General features: G+C 42.5%; 1 protein-coding gene across 1 annotated transcript in view; it reads left to right on the top strand.

Moving 5' to 3' along the window:
- The window catches only part of EDIL3 (EGF like repeats and discoidin domains 3), a 190856-nt gene that overhangs the window by 49783 nt on the left and 117626 nt on the right, over positions 1-23447 (top strand). The window contains exon 4 of the mRNA XM_066612550.1: positions 22989-23117. Within this exon, the coding sequence (XP_066468647.1) occupies positions 22989-23117 (129 nt within the window). The remainder of the gene's footprint in view (positions 1-22988; positions 23118-23447) is intronic.

The raw sequence follows: 23447 nt of genomic DNA, 5'->3' as shown, positions 1-23447 counted from the left end.
AGACTGAACTGAATGTTTAAAAGCACACACCGAGCCAAATGACACATTCCAATATTTGGAGCATTTAAAAACCAAATTGTATAAGAATATCAGTTACAAAATGTCACAAAGAAGGTCAGGCTTAACTGTGAATTAATCTGCCATTTTCAGTACAAGTGAGGCTAACGGGGAAGTCTTTATCAAGCACAGCTTTTTAAATTACGGAGTGACAGTACACGACCACGAGTTTTAAACAGCTTGTCATCAGTAATTACTCCCCCAGTTATTTCATTTTAAAGTGAAGCCATTGGCTGAGCAGTTCTCTGCTGCTTTCCATTTCTTTGTATTCACAGTTCATTCAAATCGAAAAGGCAGGCAAGAGTTGGAAGGGGACCTGACCTGCAGCATTTTGGAAAGGTGTGGACTTTGCTTTTGGCCTTGCCAGATGGAGGCACTTTGATTATGGTAATTAGCATGCATCATTTGATGCATAAAGCAGGATAAATATTTAACCACAGCACAGTCAAATCTGGAACAGTGCCATTCCTTGGTATTGAATATGTGGGGTTATGTTGCACTCATACAGCCACATCCTTGGAAAACATGTTGATCTAATTTAAATCAAAAATCTTATATCCCTTCGGTACATATAATTAACTAGAAGATACGTCTACTAGTTCTGAATATCATCTACTAGTTCTGAATATCGCTCTGTAGCCATGACCTCTCTTTCTCTCTCTTTTACACACAAACACACCCACCCACCCACCCACAGAGAGAGAGAGAGAGAGAGAGAGAGAGAGAGAGAGAGAGGATGAGCTGTTAATTTTATATTACTACTTTTTATATATGTCTTTATTATTTATTTAAAGCATTTGTACCCTGCTCTTCAGCTGACAAGAGCGGCTTACATAAAAATCGAACAATGAGAAATAATTACAACAGAAAAAAGCAAGGTGGATATGCCTTGCTTGCTTTTTTTTCCTTCCTCCTCCTCACTGTGCAGTTGATGTTTCAGTGGCCACTGTGATGAACACAGGTACCGTGAGGTGGAGATGGTGATATAGAGGGGTTATGCCTTGCTGGTACGCAAGGGGATATGCTCTTTTCCCTCTCCTCCCCCTCCACAGGGAACTTGATCATGTAATCATAAAGTTGGACGGTACCCACAAGGTTATCTAGTCCAGCCCCCTGCTATAGCAGGAAATTATCCTAGAGCATCTCCAGCAAGTGTCTGTTGAGCCTGTGCTTGAAGATATCCAGTGAGGGAGACTCCAACGCCTCCCTTTGTAATTGGCCCCACTGCAGAACAACCCATACTATTAAAATTTTTTTCCTGATATCCACCTGGAATCTCCCGTCTTGCTTTTTGTCCCTTCTTGATCTAGTTCTACTCTCAGAGGGAGATGACAACAAATCTGTTTCTTCTTCCATATGACAGCCCTTCAGGTGTTTGAAGGGTACTATCATATCCCCTCTCAGCCTTCTCTTCTCCAAGTTAAGCATACCAAGTTTCCTCAGCCTTTCCTTGTAGGGTATGTTCTCCAGACCTCTGATCATCCTTGTCTCTTCTCTGAACCCACTCCAGTTTGGCTGCATTTTCCTAGAGTGTGGTACCCAGAATTAGGCACAGTAATGTCTGCGAAAGTGGAAGAATTCTCACAACTTGGAAGCTACGATTCTGCTAATGTAGGCTAAAATTGTGTTAACCTGCTTTGCAGCTGAATCACACTGCTGACTCATGTCCATCTTGTGATCCACTGCTGATGGACATAGTGTCACTGTTTTCCTTTCAGACAACCCAATATGGCCTACCAAGAAATCATTGACAATACAAGGAGCCAAATAATATGAACAGCAGGAAATAACAGAACAGTACATGACGTTCTAACAGCTAACAAAAGCAACGACAACTACAACAATTAATAATTTGAAGTTCAAACTTCAAACAGAAGAAAAGCAAGATCACTTTATGCTAAAGATTTTTGGAAAGAACCAGGTTTTTGACTGGTACATGAAGTATAAAGTGGCATTGTAAAATGGTATAGGGCAGCCCAATCCTAACTTGCATTGGAAAAGGCAGGCTGACTAGCCTGCACCGTATCCAGTGCAGGTTAGGAGGTGACTGTGGTGCAACTCACCACAGGGGATATTTATCTCCTTACCCCAAGTAATGCCACAGCCACCCCTATGGGGCTACTCAGATCTGTACCAGTGAAATTGCTGGCACAACTTCAAGGAGCCCAGTGTAACACTGGGCTAGCTGGGAGAGTTTAGGGCTAGGTTGCCTAGGCTGGTCCCACCCCCTTCCTAGGCCTGGTCTGCCCACCAATCACTCTCCTGCAACCCTCTTCAAACCCTTGTGCTGCTGTCAGCCAGTGCAAACTTACCTTTTCCTGGCAGGGATCTGGTGTGTGGAGGCTGGCACCTGTCCTTGTGCTGGCTTCTCCAACAGTTGAAATAAAAAGAGGACAGTTGAAAGGATTTGAGAAGAGGATCCATGTACATAAGGTCCCTAAATATACAGAAACTCATACCATCAATTTGCCTGAGGAGTGGATTAGGTTTTCTTTTACTTACCCATTAAGCTCCTGGAAGGGTCACCTCTGTGGAACAGAGATAACATTGAACTAGTTACTAGTAACTGTGAAGTCATCTTTCTGATGAAGTTTATATCTGTCCTGACACTCAAAGAAAGATCTGTAGTACCAAAACTGTAGCTAATCGGTGAATAAGAGGAATCTTGTATTTTGATATAGCTTTATCTGAGGAATTTACAATAAGAACATAAGAAGAGCCCTGTTGGATCAGGCCAAGGGCCCATCTAGTTCAGCTTCCTGTATATCACAGTGTTCTACCAGATGCCTCTGGGAACTCTCAAGACAACATTCCACCTCCTGTGAAGCAGAGGAATGTTGCATTTTGATATAGCCTTTATCTGAGGAATTTACAATAAGAACAAAAGAAGAGTCCTGCTGAATCAGACCAAGGGCCCATCTAGTTTGGCTTTCTGTATCTTGCAGTGGTCAATTCTAGCAGAAGCTTCTGGGAGCTCACAAGATGCCTATATCCTACTGCCACTCCCTTTCATCTGGCATTCAGGAATAGGCTCCCTCTAAAACCCAGAGTTTGCATATAGTCATCATGACTTGTAACCTTTGATGGACTTTTCCTCCATAAATCTGCCCAATTCCATTTTAAACGTATCTAGGCCATATGCCACTGAAGGTGGTGATTCCTAGGAAATATGATCTACATTTTCTCCAGGACGTAAGAGTGGAAATAATTTACAGTATATTATTGAATATTGCTGAATCTCATTTGGCAGTCCCTTCAGACCTTTCAGTGCAAGGTTTCTGAGGTTGAGAAGAGTGTGCCAGGTGGCACATAAAGCAAAAAAAAAAAAAAAAGGTAGTCACAACACACCAGCCTGAAAACCACTGCCCCTTTCCGTTTAAGGAGAGGGATTGGGGGAAAGCAGCAATGCGATCCCCAACATCGTGCAGCAGCAAGGAAGGGGAGCTTTTAAAACATAGCTTACCTCCTGCCAGGTTCCAGGGGGTGCAGGGAACTTGCAGAGAACTCTGCAGGGCTCCCTGCAGCTTGTAAAAAGCGAAAGTTGCAATTGCGACCCACTTCCGGTTTTGCAGTCGCAACCTGAAAGTGGATCGCTATCACAACTTTCACTTTCTGCAAGCTGTAGGGAGCCCTGCAGAGTGCTCCATGGACCCTGGCAGGGGGTAAGACATGTTTTTTAAAAAAAAAAAAAAAACCCATGCCACTGCAGTAGCATGATCCTAGGCATCACATTGCTGCAAAGACTTATCTTGGGAGGTCTACTCCCAAGACGTTTGAGCACCACTGGTTTAGGGCTTTAAAGGTCAAAACCAGCATCTTGAATTAGCTTGGGAAACAACAGCTATGCAGTTTGAAAATAACTGGAATAAGATGTTTCAACCTATCAATTCCAGCCAGAGTTGGAGCAGTGCCGACATGGGAAGGATTCCTTCCCTGGAACATTTACACACTGAAGTGTGGTTCTCAAGCTGCTTCTGTAATACCGAAAGAGACCTTAATGCTCCAATTCTGTCCTTGTCAATTGCCAGTGTACCACTAGGTATGCCAATGCAGTTAGGGCCCTGCTTCTTCTTTCTGAAACCTTTATTGGCATATCAAACGATTAACAATTATACTTTACAATTGACATGACAATTTGCATAACACTCAACAATTTAAACAAGATACTAGAATTATTTAAATTCTAACAGCGTTACTTTAAGGATCTCGGATAAATAACCAGCAACAGCTGCAGTTAGGGAATCACAAACATCACTCATAAACTTGGAGAGAATAATATCAGAGGGGATAAGGTCAGAAGGTCAGAGCTTGCGTCCTGAGTACACTTCTGTACTGCAGCGAGTCATGGACTCTTCGCTCACAACAGGAGAGGAAACTGAGCGCTTTCCACATGCGCTGCCTCCGACGCATCCTCGGCATCACCTGGCAGGACAAAGTTCCAAACAACACAGTCCTGGAACGTGCTGGAATCCCTAGCATGTATTCACTGCTGAAACAGAGACGCCTGCGTTGGCTTGGTCATGTCGTGAGAATGGATGATGGCCGGATCCCAAAGGATCTCCTCTATGGAGAACTGGTGCAAGGAAAGCGCCCTACAGGTAGACCACAGCTGCGATACAAGGACATCTGCAAGAGGGATCTGAAGGCCTTAGGGATGGACCTCAACAAGTGGGAAACCCTGGCCTCTGAGCGGCCCGCTTGGAGGCAGGCTGTGCAGCATGGCCTTTCCCAGTTCGAAGAGACACTTTGCCAACAGTCTGAGGCTAAGAGGCAAAGAAGGAAGGCCCATAGCCAGGGAGACAGACCAGGGACAGACTGCACTTGCTCCCGGTGTGGAAGGGATTGTCACTCCCGGATTGGCCTTTTCAGCCACACTAGACGCTGTGCCAGAACCACCTTTCAGAGCGCGATACCATAGTCTTTCGAGACTGAAGGTTGCCAATACAATACTATACTATACTATACTAAGGTCAGAAGGGATCCAAGAATCAAGGTAATGATTCCGAATATCAAAGTGTGCTGGGCAAAGAAAGAGTATATGAAACAAAAAATCAGAAGTCTCATGACAAAAGAGACAGAGCCTTTTCTCCCGTGGAATGTTAAAAAAATGGCCAGAATGAACTGCCGACGGGAAAATATTGAGGCGAGCTAACATAAAGGCTCGTCTATGTAACGGATTGATTAATGTATAAAAATAATTAGATGCATGATTAAAGGATGGGGCCAAACCAAGGGAAAGAGGGGAACAAACAGAATTGAGACTATTACTTAGATAATTGAATTCAAATGCTAGGAGCTTGTCTTTTATCAATGAAATATGCTCTTGGAAGACTCATATCTGCCAGGGATTCTAATGAGAGGTCGAGAGAAGCAAGTTTATTTTCTATCAACCGAAACCAAGAAGAAAAATTAGAATCTCTTAACAAATCATATAATAAAGAACCGGAATGAGAATTTAAAAACAGCTTAAGCCAATATTTAAAAGTAAGTAACCAGGCTGTAGTTGTTGGAAGATGGATACCTAATTCTAGGATAATTGTGGAAACACGAATTAAATTTGGAATCCCTAGAATTCTACGAAAAAAAGATGCTGCGATCTGATCAATATCCTTATTAATTACTTTAATCCAAATTGGGGCACCATAAAACAAATGAGAAAGAATTTTGGACTGAAAGATCTGGATAGCAGCAGGAAAATACTGGTTACCTTCATTATAAAAAAATTTTAAAATTGCTTTAAGTTGGGGAGAAAGAGATGAAGTGATAGCTTTCTTATGAAGAGACCAAGAAAGTTTATAATGAAATATAAGACCCAAATATTTATAAGACTGGACTTGCTTATATATATTTGGACCTATCGTCCATGTTATAGGGGACCAAGAGCGGGAAAACACCATAATTTGAGTTTTGTTTGAATTGATTGTTAGGTCATTTAGTGTACAGTACTCCTGAAATTTAGCCAAGATGCAGCGAAGTCCAGATTTAGTTAGAGATAATAGTACTGCATCATCTGCATACAAGAGAGTAAAGACAGGGACCCCGTTTAGAACCGGAGTAGAATGAGTAGAAGAAAAAAGAAAAGAAGGTAAATCAGATAGAAATAAATTGAATAATAAGGGAGCAAGGATACAACCCTGGTGGACACCATTGTGAATAGGAAATCTGTCAGTGAGAATATTAGAATTTGGGATCCGAACCTGACAAAAATTTTGAGAGTGTAATTGACGTAGCAGGAATAATAAACGCAAGTCTATTCCCCATTTAAGTAGTTTGGACCATAAAAGGTCTTTATTCACGGAATCAAAAGCACCTTGGAGATCAACAAATGCAGCAAAAAGGTTAGCTTTATTATAAATAAAATACTTCTCTGCTAAATAAGTCAACGTAAAAATATGATCAAGGGTAGAAGCTCCTGCCCGAAAACCAATCTGTTCCTTTCCGGGGAGGTTTTTAGAAATTGCCCAGGAAGAGAGTTTTCTTAAAAGATACTTTGAATACAATTTTCCAGTGTTTGATAATAAACTTATTGGGCGATAATTTGAAGGTGATGAAGGGTCACCTTTTTTGTAGACTGGAATGAGAGTAGATGTCAACCAGGCATCAGGAAAACGACCTGTGGAATTAACCAAGGTAAAAAAGGATGCAAGTGGTTCTGCCCACCAATTGGGATTATTAGACAAAGTCTCATTCAAAATGTTATCGGGCCCAGGAGCTTTACCGGGTTTTAAAGAAAGAATTAACTCATGTATTTCATTAGGGGAAACTGGAGGCCATTCCAAGAGATCCTGTGGAGTACTGCTGGGAAGTTGAATTGGGGACAAAGATGAGAATTTTTTTGAAAAAAAGTCAACCCAGGTAACTGCAGAGATAGATGGAAGCAAATTTGAAATTGAACAGGTTGATCTGGAAACTAAAGTCCAAAAGGCCTTTTGATTATGGGAAATAATTGCAGAATGTAATTGGACCCACTTACGCAGAGCATACTGATGTCTTTTCTCATCAAATAATTCATAGCATGTTCTGCGTAAATAAAAATAGTCTCTTAAAAAAGATGGGATTGGATGAGAACGAATGAAAAAAAAGAGAGCGTATTTGTTTCTTTAATTGCCAACAATCAGCATCAAACCAAGAATTATGGTTAAAAGGAACCCTGAATGGTTGTGAGGAATTAGAGAAGCTAAGAAAATTAACTAGAGAATCAATTAAAGAATCGTAATCTCTTATAGCTGAGGATGGGGAAGAAAAAGAAAGAAGGTTACGGATGAGAACAATAGTCTCCGGGTGACTAGTCCACTGGGAAAAAGCTTGTTGTGAAGTAAAGGACCATTTATAAGATCGACTGGAGTTAGAAGGAAATGAAGAAGAGTGGGGCACATCATGGGGAAAAGAAAATGTTAATAAAAGTGGAAGGTGATCTCCCTCAGAACGATGGCCCACTGAGAAATCAGAGAGGAATGGTAAGAGATCAGGGGAAACAAGGGCATAATCAGTAACACTTGGGCCTCTCACTGAAAAATGAGTAAACTCTCCTGGGGAATCATTACCTCTAGAGCCATTTAATATAACTACATTAGCAGAGGCACATAAATCGACAAAGGAAGCATCATAACTATTAAAGAATAAATCTTTGGACACCCTTGGAAGATGAAGCCAAGGAGGGATTTGGTCACCCATAAACCAGTTCATATGTTGGACTAGCGCAGAATTACTGGGGCCAATTCTAGTATTAAGGTCCCCTATTATTATCAGCAAAGCAGAAGGAAAAGCTTTTAAATTTTCCTCTATAAGTTTTTCAAGAGATTCCCATAGATTGGAGGGAGTAATAGCAGCAGGGGGGATATACACATTAAACAGCAAAATCTTAAAAAAATTTATCTGTAAAAGAAAAATTTGACAATACAAAGATTGAATTGGTATATGAGAAAAGGAAAAAGGTGATGATAACTTTACAAGACAGCAAAGTCCAACACGTGGACGTCCCAAAATATTATTTTTGAAAGCAGGTAAATGGTAGGGAGTATAGCCAGGAATGGACGGGGAAGACAAAGACCATGTCTCCTGAAATAAAATTACATCAAAAGTTTTCAGAAAATTGATGAAATCTTTATCTGAAGCTTTTCTGGACCACCCCGAAATGTTCCATGAAATTATAGTAATAGTCATAACGTTATGCAAGGAAGGAGAACAACAATCAGTTAGTCAACGGGGAGAGGGGATAGCAGAATGACTTTTAGGGGAAGCTTGAGGATCGTGTGAAACCTCTAGCTGAGTTATAATTGAGTTAGGAGGGGTGATCTGAGTATCTAAAGGAGGGCCAGATGTAAATTTATTAATCTCATTGTTTATTAATGTACTGGAACCAATGAAATCAAAATTTAAAGGCGGGGGATATTGAGCGGAAGCATCAATTAAACGAAAAGAGTCAGATAAAGAACTTTTCTTAATAATACAAGTAGGAAAAAGGGATGTATGTGAAAGAGGCATCAGATTCGGGTTAGAGGGAACAACTGGAAGAGATAGAACATCATTTGGAATCAAAGCATCAGTAGAGATTTCTAAATTCAACATAATAGGCATTGGAGAAGGCTGACTAAAACAAGGATCATCCGGTCCTACAGAAGAATTAGGCAACAGGTTTGTTTTGGAAAATGCAATTTCTGGTTTATCAGCCTCCAAAGGGCAAGGAAGGGGAAATAATTTGGAAGCAGACAAAGAGCAATCCAAAAGGGGTATAGTAGAGGAACCATTCTTTGCCGAACAGGGAGACTGTGCTGACGCAGGAACGTCCATATTTCCTCCTTGGAGAGAAATTTTAGATGGAACCAGTTTGGTTATGGAGGTATTACGAAAATAATGATGGACAGATATACCTACTTCCTGGAGAAATCTGGAGGTGGCAAATAAGAATCTCGGAATATATGAGGAACGAAATTCCAGGAGGAGACGAAGAGGGTGACGAACAGAAGGTAGATGGACTGAATTCCGTAAATCCACCTTAGAAACAGGAACATTCAGCAAGGAGGCTAGATGTCTTCTGGCCAAATGGATTGTAGACCAGGCTGGGTGTCTCCTGGGTGCCAGTTGATCAAATGATAGCACAGCTACAGAAGCTTGATAAACCAGTTGGCTTGAACATTCCAGCAAAGTTGCAGAGACAAACTTAGAGTGAGATGTTGAGGCTAAAGTAGAATGTCTCATCTCCAATGCAGATTGAGAAAAATTTTTAACAAAAAAGTTTGATAGCTTAGAAATCATTTGGTGTTGCTCCTTTAAAAGGCTCAATATATGGGAGATCTGAGAAAATATAGAAGATACCATCTGGGCCGTCAATTGAGAATATTCCTTAAGCTTCGTAGATAATTCACCCCCATTAATCATTTGTGCACTCCCCTCCAACTGAGAAGACTGCTGAGTTTCCAGCAGAGGTTGTTCTTTTGAAAGGGGAGACACAGGCTGGAAAAACTCTTCCAGAGACGGCTGACTCATAGAGAGTTCTTTGGAATTAGAGTTGTAGGAGGGCATAAACTTCTCTAATTTAGTTTGTTTCAAAGAAGGTAATGATGGCTCAAGGTCAGGACTTGAGCACATAGACGAACAGGCCTTGCTGAGGGAGAGTCAGCATGGCTTCTGTAAGGGTAAGTCTTGCCTCACGAACCTTATAGAATTCTTTGAAAAGGTCAACAGGCATGTGGATGCGGGAGAACCCGTGGACATTATATATCTGGACTTTCAGAAGGCGTTTGACACGGTCCCTCACCAAAGGCTACTGAAAAAACTCCACAGTCAGGGAATTAGAGGACAGGTCCTCTCATGGATTGAGAACTGGTTGGAGGCCAGGAAGCAGAGAGTGGGTGTCAATGGGCAATTTTCACAATGGAGAGAGGTGAAAAGCGGTGTGCCCCAAGGATCTGTCCTGGGACCGGTGCTTTTCAACCTCTTCATAAATGACCTGGAGACAGGGTTGAGCAGTGAAGTGGCTAAGTTTGCAGATGACACCAAACTTTTCCGAGTGGTGAAGACCAGAAGTGATTGTGAGGAGCTTCAGAAGGATCTCTCCAAACTGGCAGAATGGGCAGCAAAATGGCAGGTGCGCTTCAATGTCAGTAAGTGTAAAGTCATGCACATTGGGGCAAAAAATCAAAACTTTAGATATAGGCTGATGGGTTCTGAGCTGTCTGTGACAGATCAGGAGAGAGATCTTGGGGTGGTGGTGGACAGGTCGATGAAAGTGTCGACCCAATGTGCGGCGGCAGTGAAGAAGGCCAATTCTATGCTTGGAATCATTAGGAAGGGTATTGAGAACAAAACGGCTAGTATTATAATGCCTTTGTATAAATCTATGGTAAGGCCACACCTGGAGTATTGTGTCCAGTTCTGGTCGCTGCATCTCAAAAAAGACATAGTGGAAATGGAAAAGGTGCAAAAGAGAGCGACTAAGATGATTACGGGGCTGGGGCACCTTCCTTATGAGGAAAGGCTACGGCGTTTGGGCCTCTTCAGCCTAGAAAAGAGACGCTTGAGGGGGGACATGATTGAGACATACAAAATTATGCAGGGGATGGACAGAGTGGATAGGGAGATGCTCTTTACACTCTCACATAATACCAGAACCAGGGGACATCCACTAAAATTGAGTGTTGGGCGGGTTAGGACAGACAAAAGAAAATATTTCTTTACTCAGCGCGTGGTCGGTCTGTGGAACTCCTTGCCACAGGATGTGGTGCTGGCGTCTAGCCTAGACGCCTTTAAAAGGGGATTGGACGAGCTTCTGGAGGAAAAATCCATTATGGGGTACAAGCCATGATGTGTATGCGCAACCTCCTGATTTTAGGAATGGGTTAAGTCAGAATGCCAGATGTAGGGGAGGGCACCAGGATGAGGTCTCTTGTTATCTGGTGTGCTCCCTGGGGCATTTGGTGGGCCGCTGTGAGATACAGGAAGCTGGACTAGATGGGCCTATGGCCTGATCCAGTGGGGCTGTTCTTATGTTCTTATGTTCTTATGACTAGACGGAGACAAAGCTCTTTTACGCCTCATTTGGAAAGACTGATTCGCCGTAGTTTTACAAACAATTGAGCTCTGCACAAGGAAAATCATTAGGGCCCTGCTATTATGGCAGCCCCTCTGCCAGAGGCTGATGCATGGCCACTGGTGCGGCAGCTGTAAAGCTGCGCATCACCAGCAGCATGGCACATATTGGTTGCTGGCAGGATTCTGTCACTGGAGAGGCAGAAAAGAGGTGGGAATCGGGGCAGGACAGGAGGGGACAAGGCAGAGTTGGCGGTCAACAGATCCTGAGGCGTCATCCTAAGCCTGACAAGCTCCCTGCAGGTCCTCAGAGTTACACCAGCAAAAGGCTTAGAAATAGCTCCAAGGAGTCCCATACTGGACCCTTTGGCAGCAAGTGTACCAGTAAGTATTTTACTTTCCCACCCCCCACTTGCCTGGACACTTCCTCATGATTACAAGTTGGGGGCGGTGAATGCTGTTCCAGTGGTCCTGCATCCCTTGTGCCGTCACCAGATAGAATTGGACCATAAGTGCCTCTGCAGAAAATTCATTGGTTGCCATTATGTGGCCATTTGGCTAGCTTTAAAAAAAAAAAAACAAATGTAACTTTTATTCTGGGATTGCAGCAGACTGGCAACGTAGTAGGATCTCCCTGCTACAGCATGCAAAAAATGCAACTGTAGCATTCTCCTTGCATGCACAGCAATCAGCTGCAGCTTGTCTATCGGTCAGAAAACCTGCACATTATTACTTTAGCGCTTAACAAAAATATTTACTCATTCCAGGGAACCTGAAACATAGCAGGAGCATCTAGAATTGCTTAGGCAGTGTGTGCCCAGTGAATGCATAAGCAGTAACTGCCCACCATAGATAGTGGATGTGAAGCTTTCCTTGCTGCATTCAGCCTTCTGTGCATAAGAACAGAAGAATTAAAATGGGCTCTGGTCCATTTAGTTCAGCATCTTGCTTTTTCAGTGGCCAACCAGGTGCCTCTGGGAAGCCCACAAGCAAGGCTTGAAGGCCACAGCTCCCTCCTACTGTCGCTCCCAAGAACTGGAATTCAAAGGCATGCTGTCTTCGGGTCCATATAACCATCATGAATAATATGTACTACATGTATTAGGGAAGATCCAGCAGAGGAAGCCTGTATCAGGGTGATAATGATTTTCTACGTTTGGTTTATTTCAGGCACATCATGCCCTCCATATTTTGCAGCATATGTATGTTGAGGAAATGCCCCATGCTTTTATCAGCTTCCTTATTATAACAGCTGTATTTACTGTTGAAAGTGCTATTGAGAACTTCTTTAAAAGTGCTAGAGTGCATAATTAATCAAAATCCTGAGTCATTGTTCTTAAGCGAAATGTCATCTGTCACATCATCAATCTGCCATCTTTACAAGTTATAACAATGCAAGTTTAACGTTTTAGTTAAATTTCAGTTAGAGGGGGAATTGGATTTTACAACAAATGGAAGGAAGACTTTAGATTTATTACCCACTACTGGAAATGGCATCAATTTTCAGCACTACATAGACAAGTTCATTAAGGAAAATTAAATATGCCATAGTACTGTAATTCAGTCTCATTACTGTGTCACTGAACAGATAGCCTGGATAACCAGGATTAATTGAGAGCTGATAGCAGAGGGTGGACAGCCACAAACATGGCATCCGGTGTGCAACAAAATCATGCCGTTATTCAGTTAACACTGTAGCAAGGGGCTTTTTTCTGAAAGAACAATATATTTTGCTCAGCATTGCAAGTACAGGGGAGCACCCATGTCCACAGATCCCGTATCCGCAGATTCACTTATCCACGTATTGGGTCTGTAGGGCCCCCCCCCCACGCACCCCCTCCGGGGGTGAGGGGAGCTCAATTCCTCTTGCCTCCAGAGGTTCATCTGAGCCCAGCAGAGGCCATGGACATTTGACCACAGCCTCTGCCAGGCTCGGACTGAGCCTTTCTGCCTGAAGAGCTTCCCCAGGTCTCCTATTGCCTTCTAAGCTGTTAAAAACATCACTTCTGGTTTTTCTGTGAAACTCAGAAAAACTCAGACTGAGCCTTTCTGCCCGGAGGTTCTCCCCAGGCCTCCTATTGCCTTATAAGGCATTAAAAACATCACTTCCAGTTTCACAGAGAAATGGAAGTTGTATTTTTTTAGCAGAAAGGCTCAGTCTGAACCCAGCAGAGGCCATGGACAGCTGGGGAAGCCACTAAGGGCTTCCAGGGTGCTCATAATGTCTTTTAAAGGCATAAAAATTCATTTGCTGGTTTTTTGTGGTCTTTTTTTTGTTTGTTTGTTTGTTTTGCCTAAACAGCTATTCTGTGGCCTGCAGAGGCAGCGGATGGGTGTGTGCAGCCTCTGTGGGGCTCAGAAAACGCTCTGGAGTATGCATGTAGGTGCATGGTGGAGTGGCACATCTGCAAATCTGTAGATAAGCGAAACCATGGATGCGGGATCCACGAATATGGTGCCCCCCTGCATGATTAACTGAATATGAACTCAGTTGATGGGATCAGGTTTTTCTTCCTTTTATTGAACAGTTGATTTAGTTCAGCTTGTCATAGTTGCTTTTTGCTCCCACCTGCATTAAAACAAAAAGTGTTCTAAAAATTATTTTAATTTTTCTAATTTTTTTGTGGTTCTTAGCTGTTTGTGTTTGACATTTCAACTGAATCAGAAAGGTGGGAAATTCATTTTAAAATAAATAGCCACACTAGGACCTCTTTTGAGTATGTGTTGCAGGAGTAGAAGTATGTGGACCGAAAGTGAGTAGGATGCCAACAGAATCTGAAAGTATGAAGTTATACATGCATTTGTGTTGTGTGTGTGTGTTGTTTGTTTTTGTTGTTGTTTTCCATTCACCCCAAGCTGCATCAGGTCCTTCTAAACATGGTTTCTGATTTACACCTATTATTTATTTCCTTTGTCGGCATTTACATTTTACCTGGGGAAAAATGGCCTTCTACACTCTATCCGACAGCCTCTGTATTTTAAATCCAAACTACCTGTCACATTTGGAAATATTTAATTTCCAGTTCAGAGTTTGGTTCTCCCTAGTGGGCACATATTATGGAAACTGAATTGACTGTATTTGTCACTGAGGCCTGGAAGTAACACGGTTTCTGCCTTAAAGACCTTCTTGCTACCCTGTAGAGAAACAGTCATTTGATTTCTTTGCCTATGAACCTCAGATATTTCCATCACAGCTTCTGAAATATTCAGCAACTGCCACCCTTTTATGTTGACTATTATACTGTTAGTATCTTTCCAATGCAGGATGAGAATCCAATTGAATATCAACATCACACATATTGGAGGGTTCCAAGCACTTACTGCGCTAGCTATTATCAGTGGGGTTGTACTGGGAGGAGGGCTCAAAAGAGCTGCAAACTGTATAGATCCATTACTGTTAGTATGCAATTAATCTTGTTGACATTACTTATATGAATGTGGATTAAAATGCCTGGGAAGCATACCATTGGATTCCGCAGCTCGTTTATATTGATCAAAGGTAGTTGTTCTCTTTGTGTTAGAAGCTACTTAAAGATTACCTGCAAACGTATTACTACTCTATTGATTAATTTTTAAAAAAATCCCTGAAGCCTATTGTGTTTTAAAGCATGACTACAAGAATTTGCTGTAATGATGGATGTTTACAAACTTTGCCTGCATCTAATGAATAATATTAATCACATAGAAAGTTAGGCAACACATTCCCTGTATTATGACAGAATTCCCACCTTTATATTTGGGTGGTATTTCCTAGCATATGGCTTTACTCTTACGAAAACTGTACATTTTCAGTTTCTGAATATCATGCAAATGTCCACAACTAAGACTTTTGCAGTGTATTCAATGAACCATGACACTGGGAGAGCTTCAGGTCTGCAATTATTTGTATTGATGCAAATATAGGGCAATCATGGGATAACTGGAATTTGACAGGCACACACACGCAAGCGTCCTAAACTATGCCTGACCTTAGTATGGAGAACATGAGTTCTCATGGCCTGGGTGCATACTTGGTAAAAATGATAGAAGTTTTGTCTGATAGAAACATACCCTCTTTGTTAGCATATATTTCTATAACAGACACCCAGATGGGTACTCCATGAAATATTTTTGAGATTTGCAGCCTTAAAATTATGATTCAGTGGCCTTTCATGCGTCCTGCAAAACTGAATATTGGTGTTTCAAAGCTGCGATATACAAGAACCATGAGAGACATTCCAGTTTGACACCATCATAATCATGCTGTTATGGTTTGTGTGTGTGTGTAATGATCATTAGTCTAAAAACCTATACATCACAGTATTACTATGTTTTCCATACTTTTTGTTATTGGGTATGTATTTCAACATGCAATAACATATACACAGTGGGGAACAATAACTTGTGTGTTGAGACCTTGAGACCTTCAGTGGCACACCTCAGTGATTTTGTGGGGAACGATGAGGGAGACAAGGGTGAAGGTACACTAAACAAACTTTATTGTGGAGATAATTTAACAATAATATCAAATCAAAAATGGAAAACAATTCACTGTTTCTTACAGTGCAATCCTGAGCTACACTTAGGTTGGCGCAAGTCCCTTGCACCAGCACAGGAGGGTCACAAATGCATGGAGGCGCGTCAGCCTGCAGAGGATGGAATAAGTTTCTGTGCCGACAGAGGCTCTGAGTCTTGCGTTGGCCAAGCTCAGCCTACGCAAGACTCTGGGGTGGGCGGGCAGGAGGGAGGCATTCCAGGGCAGGGGGAGGGCAGGCGATGGGCAGCCCTGGGGGCGGGTGGGTGGGGAGCGGGAGGCAGGGCTGGGGTGGCAGTTATGCCAGATCCCAACCCCTGTTCCTGGGGAGATCGAACTGGCTTGAAGCCACTCCGCTCTCCTCATTCTTGTGCCACCTCATGAGGTGACATGAGTCTGAGGAGACCCATAGGTACAAGGGTGGCTTACCCAGAAGTAAGGGGGAAAGTTTCCCCTCACCTCTGGCTCAGCTGCTTTGGGTACCTATCATATGCTGGATTCCGTGCAAGCCTCTTGGCTTGCCTGTTCCAGTGCAGGATAGGAGTGCGCCCTTAGCCATGTATACATCTAGGTCCTAAACATAAGCAGTTACTATGTCAAAAAGAGAGAGAAAAGGCAGAAACCTTAAAAGGGAAAGGGGTGCATGATTGTACAAGCATGGAGAAGGAAAAGAAGGGAAAGAGATGGAAGTGAGGTAATTAGGTGGGCTACCTAGAGTAGCTGGGCTGCAAAACCAGAAGTTTGACAGTAGCAGAAAGGAGGGGGAGGGGTAGCTGAAGAAGAAAAAGTAAGGGAGTGAGAGAAGTTCCCACAGTTTGTGGTGGTGAAAAGCCATGGCTGAATTATGGTTTTCTATAGCCTGAACCTTAGGCTACAGCAGGGGTCTCCAAACCCCGGCGCGGGGCCAGATGCAGCCTGTGGCCAGCCTCAATCCGGCCCGCGGCCAGCCTCTTGTCCTCTGAAAGCCTCTGGCCCGCTTGGCCAAACATGACTGGAACTGTGCTCTGGTTGCATCTGGAGGGTGTTCTAAGGGCCAGAGAGATTGAATGAATGAGCCCATTCGTTCATTTATTCACTCATCTGAGTTCCATCTCTAATTTATTTATATAAATTTTATATTTAAATTTTTATTCTGGCCCTTAGCACTGTGCCAGATATTTGATGCGGCCCTCTGGCCAAAATGTTTGGAGACCCCTGGGCTACAGGAAAGCAGTGAGATGCTGAGTAGGCCATGAAATCACTTCTCTACAAGGGGCAGGTAGTCTCTCCTACTGAATTATCTCTCTGAACTGATGCTCCCAGACACCAAGTGGGAATTGGCAGGAATGGATAATTACATTTGTACTCTGAGTCCCTGATGGATCGGTTAAGGGGGTTTGTTCCATGGAGGCCTGAGGCTGATCTTAGACCTCCCTAAAACAAATGCACACTTCATTTCACAAATGCACACTTGCAACAAGAAAAAGATAGAGGCACTGAGCATTATGTCAATTTGATTGCAGATGGTAAAAGGAAAGATAGAGGAAGTTTTGTGGGTTGATGGTGAGACTGTATCAAACAAAGGCCAAGGGTCAATTTCTGCTGGATGGAGTGTACTGCTTTGCTAGTCACAGGGCTAAGATGCTGAAACAAAGTGATTTTCCTGTTCTAAAGCAGGGTCTAAAAAGGCAGAAAGAACTCTGAAGGTATCCTAGGGCAGTGACTGTCAACCTTTTTCATTTCATGGCACACTGACAAGGCATTGAAATTGTCAAGGCGCACCATCAGGTTTTTGACAATTGACAAAGCACACCATGCTGCTCACATCCCCCATTGGCCCTACTAACAAATGACCTCGCCCCTCATTCCTATGGCACACCTGTGGACCACCAATGTGCCATGGCACCGTGGTTGAAAATGGCTGACCTAGGGGATAGGAGGTGGGTGGCTCTAGGAGGGAAACAGAGCAGGAGTTGTTTTCCAAGAGTAAAGGGGCATGTTACAAGACGGCCCCCAAGGAATAGCTGCCCGGCACAATAGATTTCAATTGCACTTGAGGAAGAGAAAGGGGAAAGGTGGGAAAGGAAAGGTGAGCGTGGGATTGCTGGTGCTGGGTGACAGCTCAGCACAGTGGTCCTTGGGTTGTGGCTGGAATGGGGATGGCTTAATACAGCATCAAGGGGTCAAATATGCAAATACTCATGATACAGAAGCATGGATTTATGTTGGTGTATGCGTGTTTCCCAGAATTCGGATCTGTGTAAAGTTTCAAAAAAGAAGTTTCGAAAATCTCTCCATGTGTATGAGTACATATGTTTACACATGTGTATGTATTTGTAAAGTACTTTGAGATCGGTCATGTATCACTTAAGTTTGCTAGAACTGGCTCAATTATCTATAAAAAATGACACTTTCAGGAGTTTCAACTTCAGGGACACGACAGAACAACATGCCAATAGAATGTTTCATTCTTAGCATAAAAATGTAGGAATACTCCTTGTGTTGAAGGGAGTCTCATTTCATAGAAGAAATAAGTATTCGGAAACCATCCAGCTTTCTCAGAAAGTTACACTGTTTCATTAATGGAACACATTTCTCCCTGTAGTTTGCTAAAATTTCACATTCATGCCTACCTACATCCAGTCTATCAAGTATTCTGCATGCCATCTTATATAAATTAATGAATGGCATTTGTTTGTTTGTTTGTTTTGTTTCCTGAAAAGTGAACACACTGGCCAAAGGCCCATAGGCTTCAGGTGTTCACAGTAGAACCATGACTATAGCACAGGGATGTGCCGGAGTCACAGTGTCAAGTCACAAGTCAAGAGTCTTCACCCCCTTAACTTGCTCACAAGTCATAATGGGCAGCCATCACGACTCATCCAGAACTGCAGAGTCATTTTTTTCTCAAGTTAGGGCACAGTCCTAATCCAGTTTCCAGCACCAACATTAGGGCAATGTAGCTCTGAGGTAAGGGAACAAACATTCCTTTACTTTGAGGAGGCCCAATGAGTGCCACCCAACTGCAGGATGGAGCACACGTGCCATTGGCACAGCTATACCAGTGCTGGAAAGTTGGTTAGGATTTGGGCCTTAGTAGCAAATGAAGCTGTGAGTCAGGCACGGCTCCACAAGCGAAAAAAAAAAGAGAGGTACTGGTGGTGTGTGTGTGTGTGTGTGTGTGTGTGTGCTGGAGTTCTCATATAACTCTCCCCTGAAGTTCTCATCCCATCTGCAGTCAGCAATGTGATGAAGCCCTTCACTTCGACCACCATTTTTTATTTCATTGATGCAAACAAAAGCTGTGATTGTTATTCGAGTCAGTGCAGCAGTACAACTGATTGGTTCCATATGAACCCCAGTGACCCCTCCCCCTGTACACATCATGACTCCTCCTTCTCCCCTTCCTCATCCTGAGAAAAAAAATCATGCCATCCATTCAGCCAATCAATAATGTGTCATTGACAATAATCTGTCCGGACAAGAGAGCTCCTCCCCCGGGCTTCCCCCACCTTCTTCTGGTTCCTCCCCCCAGCCTCATCAAGCCTCTCCTTCACCCCCAGTCCCTGCCTCCTGGAACCAAATTACCCTCCTCCTACTACATCTGCCTCTTGCACCAATCTGAATGCCAGATTCTGAATTTGGCGTAATGCACAAGTGGTGGAAAAAAAATAGTAAGCAAGCATTGCACACACACACAGGGCTGAGTCTCAGGCCCCAAAATCATGAGTCTCAATTACTTGAGTCTATACAAGTCATGACTCATTTCTAAGTCACAGCCCTGAGTCGCGAGTCAGGGTCCAAGTCAGTGATGCAAGTGGTTCGAGTTCCCACCAATCACGGAAAACACACATTTTCACAACTCAAATCGAGTCTTCAGGTCTCGGGTGCCCATTCCTACTGTAGTGTGCTAGCAATGAACATAGATTATATGTTTTGCCAGTACTAATCTTGGGCTGCAATCCTATGCAGGCCTCCTGCTGGGTTCCAGAAGCGGAAGGTTCTTTACAAATGTTTGCAACCCTTGAGGCACTCTCCAGTTGCCTCCCTGCCCACAAGGGATACAACAGTGGCCATTTCGGTGTCTGTGTATCATGGCACAGGCAGTTCTGCTAGGACTGGGCTGTTAGTTGTGGCTAGCTTCTTCCGTTGGATTCAGTCAGGTTTGATCAGAACTAACTTTTGACTAAAGTCAAAATTTTAGACTGATCTTTTTTGTTTAGATCAATATTTTATAATACTGTAGAAGTACTGCTAGGGTACTATACTGTAGGAATATAATACCATAGGAATAACTAGGGCATTTTTTGAATATGCAGAAATGCCTAATTACTGCTGAGAAAAGATCTAGATTACTTTAAGATATATATTTTTTTTTCAGCACACAGAAAATAAATTTCCTGCAATAATAAAAAATATATTACTTTTAAACTGTAAATACTGGCGTGTCCCCCCTTATTCACAGAGGTTAGGTTCCAGCTGCCACCGTGGATTCCAAAAACCATGGATAACAACAAAACCAACAAGAAGTGGTTCACCAAACAACCCCCCCCCCCCCCATTGCACAGGTAACTCATCTGGTGTCTGATTGCAACCATCCTGTTGTCTCCAGTTTCTGGCTATTTCTGTGCTGTGTGCAGTTGTTAACAGGAAGGCGGGGAGTGGGGACTGAAAACAACATGATTCTATGAACTCTATAATAACCTTGTGGGTTCCTCCCAACTCTTATGATTCTAGCTCTGCTGTGACATTCTTTGCTTGCAATTCAATCGTCATTCTCCAGTTAAAGATTCAGAGCAAAACTTTTAAAGTGCTTTGAGCATCACAGATTGGCAGCCCAATCCGAACCAGTTTTTCCAGCACCGATGCAGCTGTGCCAATGGGATGGGCACTGCATCCTGCAGTGGGGGGCCAGTACCAGAGGCCTCCTCAAGGTAAAGGAATGTGTGTTCCCTTATCTCAGGGCTGCATTGCATTTGCACCAACAGTGGAAAGTTGGATAGGACTGAGAGTTTGTTACACATTTTTTCCTTGTTTTTCTTTTTAAAGAAATGCCTGTGTTTATTAAAATCCAGCAACACTTGCAGTGTGACAAAATTCATATTAGGGTGTCCGGCAAACCATCACTGATATCTGAATTTGTGTTGACTTTTTGCCCACACTTCTGCGTATGTTCTATTGTGCTTGCTTGTTGCTGTTTCTGTGAAAGTGCATTTTGAATTCTGAATAAATTCTGTTTATATAAAGAGTCAACAATCCTTGTTATAAGGAAGAGAATGTATTGAACTATTATGTAGAGTATAAAAAATGTGAAAATATGTAGTTCTTGAATCATTAAATAATTCAGTCCCCAGCCTTATTTATAAATAAATTACATGGTCGGGAGGAAAATCTTTTCTTATGTATTACAAAATGAGATTTTAAGTGGACAAATAATTATAAAAAAATTATCCCTGCATTCCAAGGAATGAAGATTAGTTCTTTATTGCGGAGAAGAACTTATAAGCAGTTGTGAAGAGCTCACTTCAGATGTTTTCAAGCATGTAATCACTTTTTAAATACTAGCACTAGTGACTGCCAATTCTTTGCAGGGAGAAAAGGTAAAAAGGTACCTAAGGTAAAACGGCTTCTTCAGTTGCTTAAAAATACTGCCCATATTTTTGAGAAGCTGATGGCTCATATCCAGCTAAGGATGCAAAAGTAATGGGAAATTGGCAGCCATTCTTAATTTCTTGGAATATAAATGCATCTGAAGAAAAACTACAGAAACAGATACTTCAGGTGTTGTAACGTAATAGAGATCATGCATTTTCAAGAAAATGCTGTTCGTACCATATGCAGTACATAAGTATTTATTTTGTTTCTTTTGGACAGTTAAAAAGTGAAATATTTGTAATAGAGGAGTTGACAGCTAAAGCAAAAGTAATAAAGTGCTTTAAAATGTTTGTCCTTGGGGGCTACACTGAGAGTTCAACTGACATATTGCAAAGGGAAGATATTTTCAGCATAAAACAGTGAAAACTTTTGACCTAGATTTATACAGGCAGTTATTTGAGGAAGACACATGCTTAGTATAGAAATAGCATCTACCACATTTTTCTGAAACTTATCCAAATGACCCATTGTGAATGACAAAATTAATACAATTAAATCTCACAGTGGTATGCAGAAAGTATAATTTGCTACAGCAGCATGTTAGCATCACTTAAAAAAAAATCCAGTTAGTCAGAGCCACACTTAAAATGTAATTTCAAAAGAGACATTTAAGTTCTTGGAATCCCTTGCTTCTGCTCTGTTTGTTCACAAGGCTGACTAGTACACACAGCCAAAAATAGTTTTTGGCAGCATTGTTGCACTGTGTACATATGCCACCTGCAGCATGTTGATTTTAAGAGGCACCCAACATCCCCTGCAGCTGCTATTCCATTTTCTTATATTTAAATCACATGAGAATGCTGAAAATGAAAGTTATCTTGGATGGCAGAAAGGTTACAGATTGCCACTGGAAGTGCTTCTTAGAAGTTGCGTCAAGGTCTGCTTGGCTGTTTAGAACTGGGCCATAAGAAAAAAGTGTTCCATAACAGCAACCAAGTCATGGAAGAGAATGTTATGATTGAGTGGTCTCAGTGGGAGTTGTGTGGTCAGTGGGAAAGCTTGGTGAATATTGCTACCCTTTGATAAAGCTATTGAGCTAATACACACAAAAAAGTAGAAAGTGATTATGGTGAAATGTAGCAATCATGGTGGTGATTAATTCCTACTTTCCCACCTTTTCAGATTTTATCTAAGTGTAAAAGCATTTTAGCTTCTCGTAGCCAACTACAGGTGTGCATACTTAGCAACGGTCCAGCTAACGCCGGGATCGCATATGCGACAACCACATGGTCATGGTCACGTGGTCATTGGGGGCGCACATCCCTACAATCTGAATGCGAGGGGAGCTCAACTCCCCTCGCCTCTGGAAGGTTTTCTGAGCCACCCAGAGAAAGTGCATGTCCGAGCACTGCCTCTGCAAGGCTCAGACTGAGGGAAATTGGGCCTCTTGCGCTATTTCTAGTTTCCTCCATGAAACCGGAAGTTGTGCAAGAGCTGCGATTTCCCTCCGTCTGAGCCTGCAGAGGCAGTGCTTGGATGTGTGCTGCCTCTGGGAGGCTCAGACAGCCCTCCAGAGGGGAGGGGAGCTGAGCATTCCCTTCCCTGCAGAAGATTCAGATTGCATCAGGCGCCACTTGGCAGCGGGGATCGTGGTCCTGATCCCCGTCATTAAGTGGCGCACGACTGTACTAATATTTCTATCCTGAGAGTCACTTTTATCTTCACAGCACCTGTCCCACAGAGTCTGAGTGAAATGGATCTCATGGAACGTATAATTCTTCATTCTAATATTTGATTTGCCTTTTTTATCTTTCAGGACCATGCATTCCAAATCCTTGCCATAATGGTGGCACATGTGAAATCAGTGAAGCATACAGAGGAGACACGTTCATAGGCTATGTCTGTAAATGTCCAGAGGGCTTTAATGGGATCCACTGCCAGCACAGTAAGTTTCAGTATAGTGCTTCGTTACTTTTGTCCCCAGAGGCTGCACTGTGGTTACCGATGGTATAAATTACTATAAACATCTATAGCAATTGGTTGCTATTTGCTATAATTTCATTGATTTCAACCATTCATTGTAATTCTTGTTTCACCGCTGACTATCCTGGGCCAGTTTCAGAATTATATCTGTCTTTCTAGACAAGACAACTGCTGCCCAGTTCTAAGAAAAGTTTAAAATTTCACCTCATGTGTATGCCTCATTTGTTTAAAAAAAATACATTTTGAAAAATGTAAGCTTAAGTCCTTGTCATCAAATAAAGATGAGCTGAAT

The sequence above is a fragment of the Tiliqua scincoides genome, chromosome 2 (genome assembly GCF_035046505.1).
Source record: "Tiliqua scincoides isolate rTilSci1 chromosome 2, rTilSci1.hap2, whole genome shotgun sequence".
Taxonomy (NCBI): domain Eukaryota; kingdom Metazoa; phylum Chordata; class Lepidosauria; order Squamata; family Scincidae; genus Tiliqua; species Tiliqua scincoides.
This window is presented reverse-complemented; position numbering and strand designations above follow the sequence as displayed.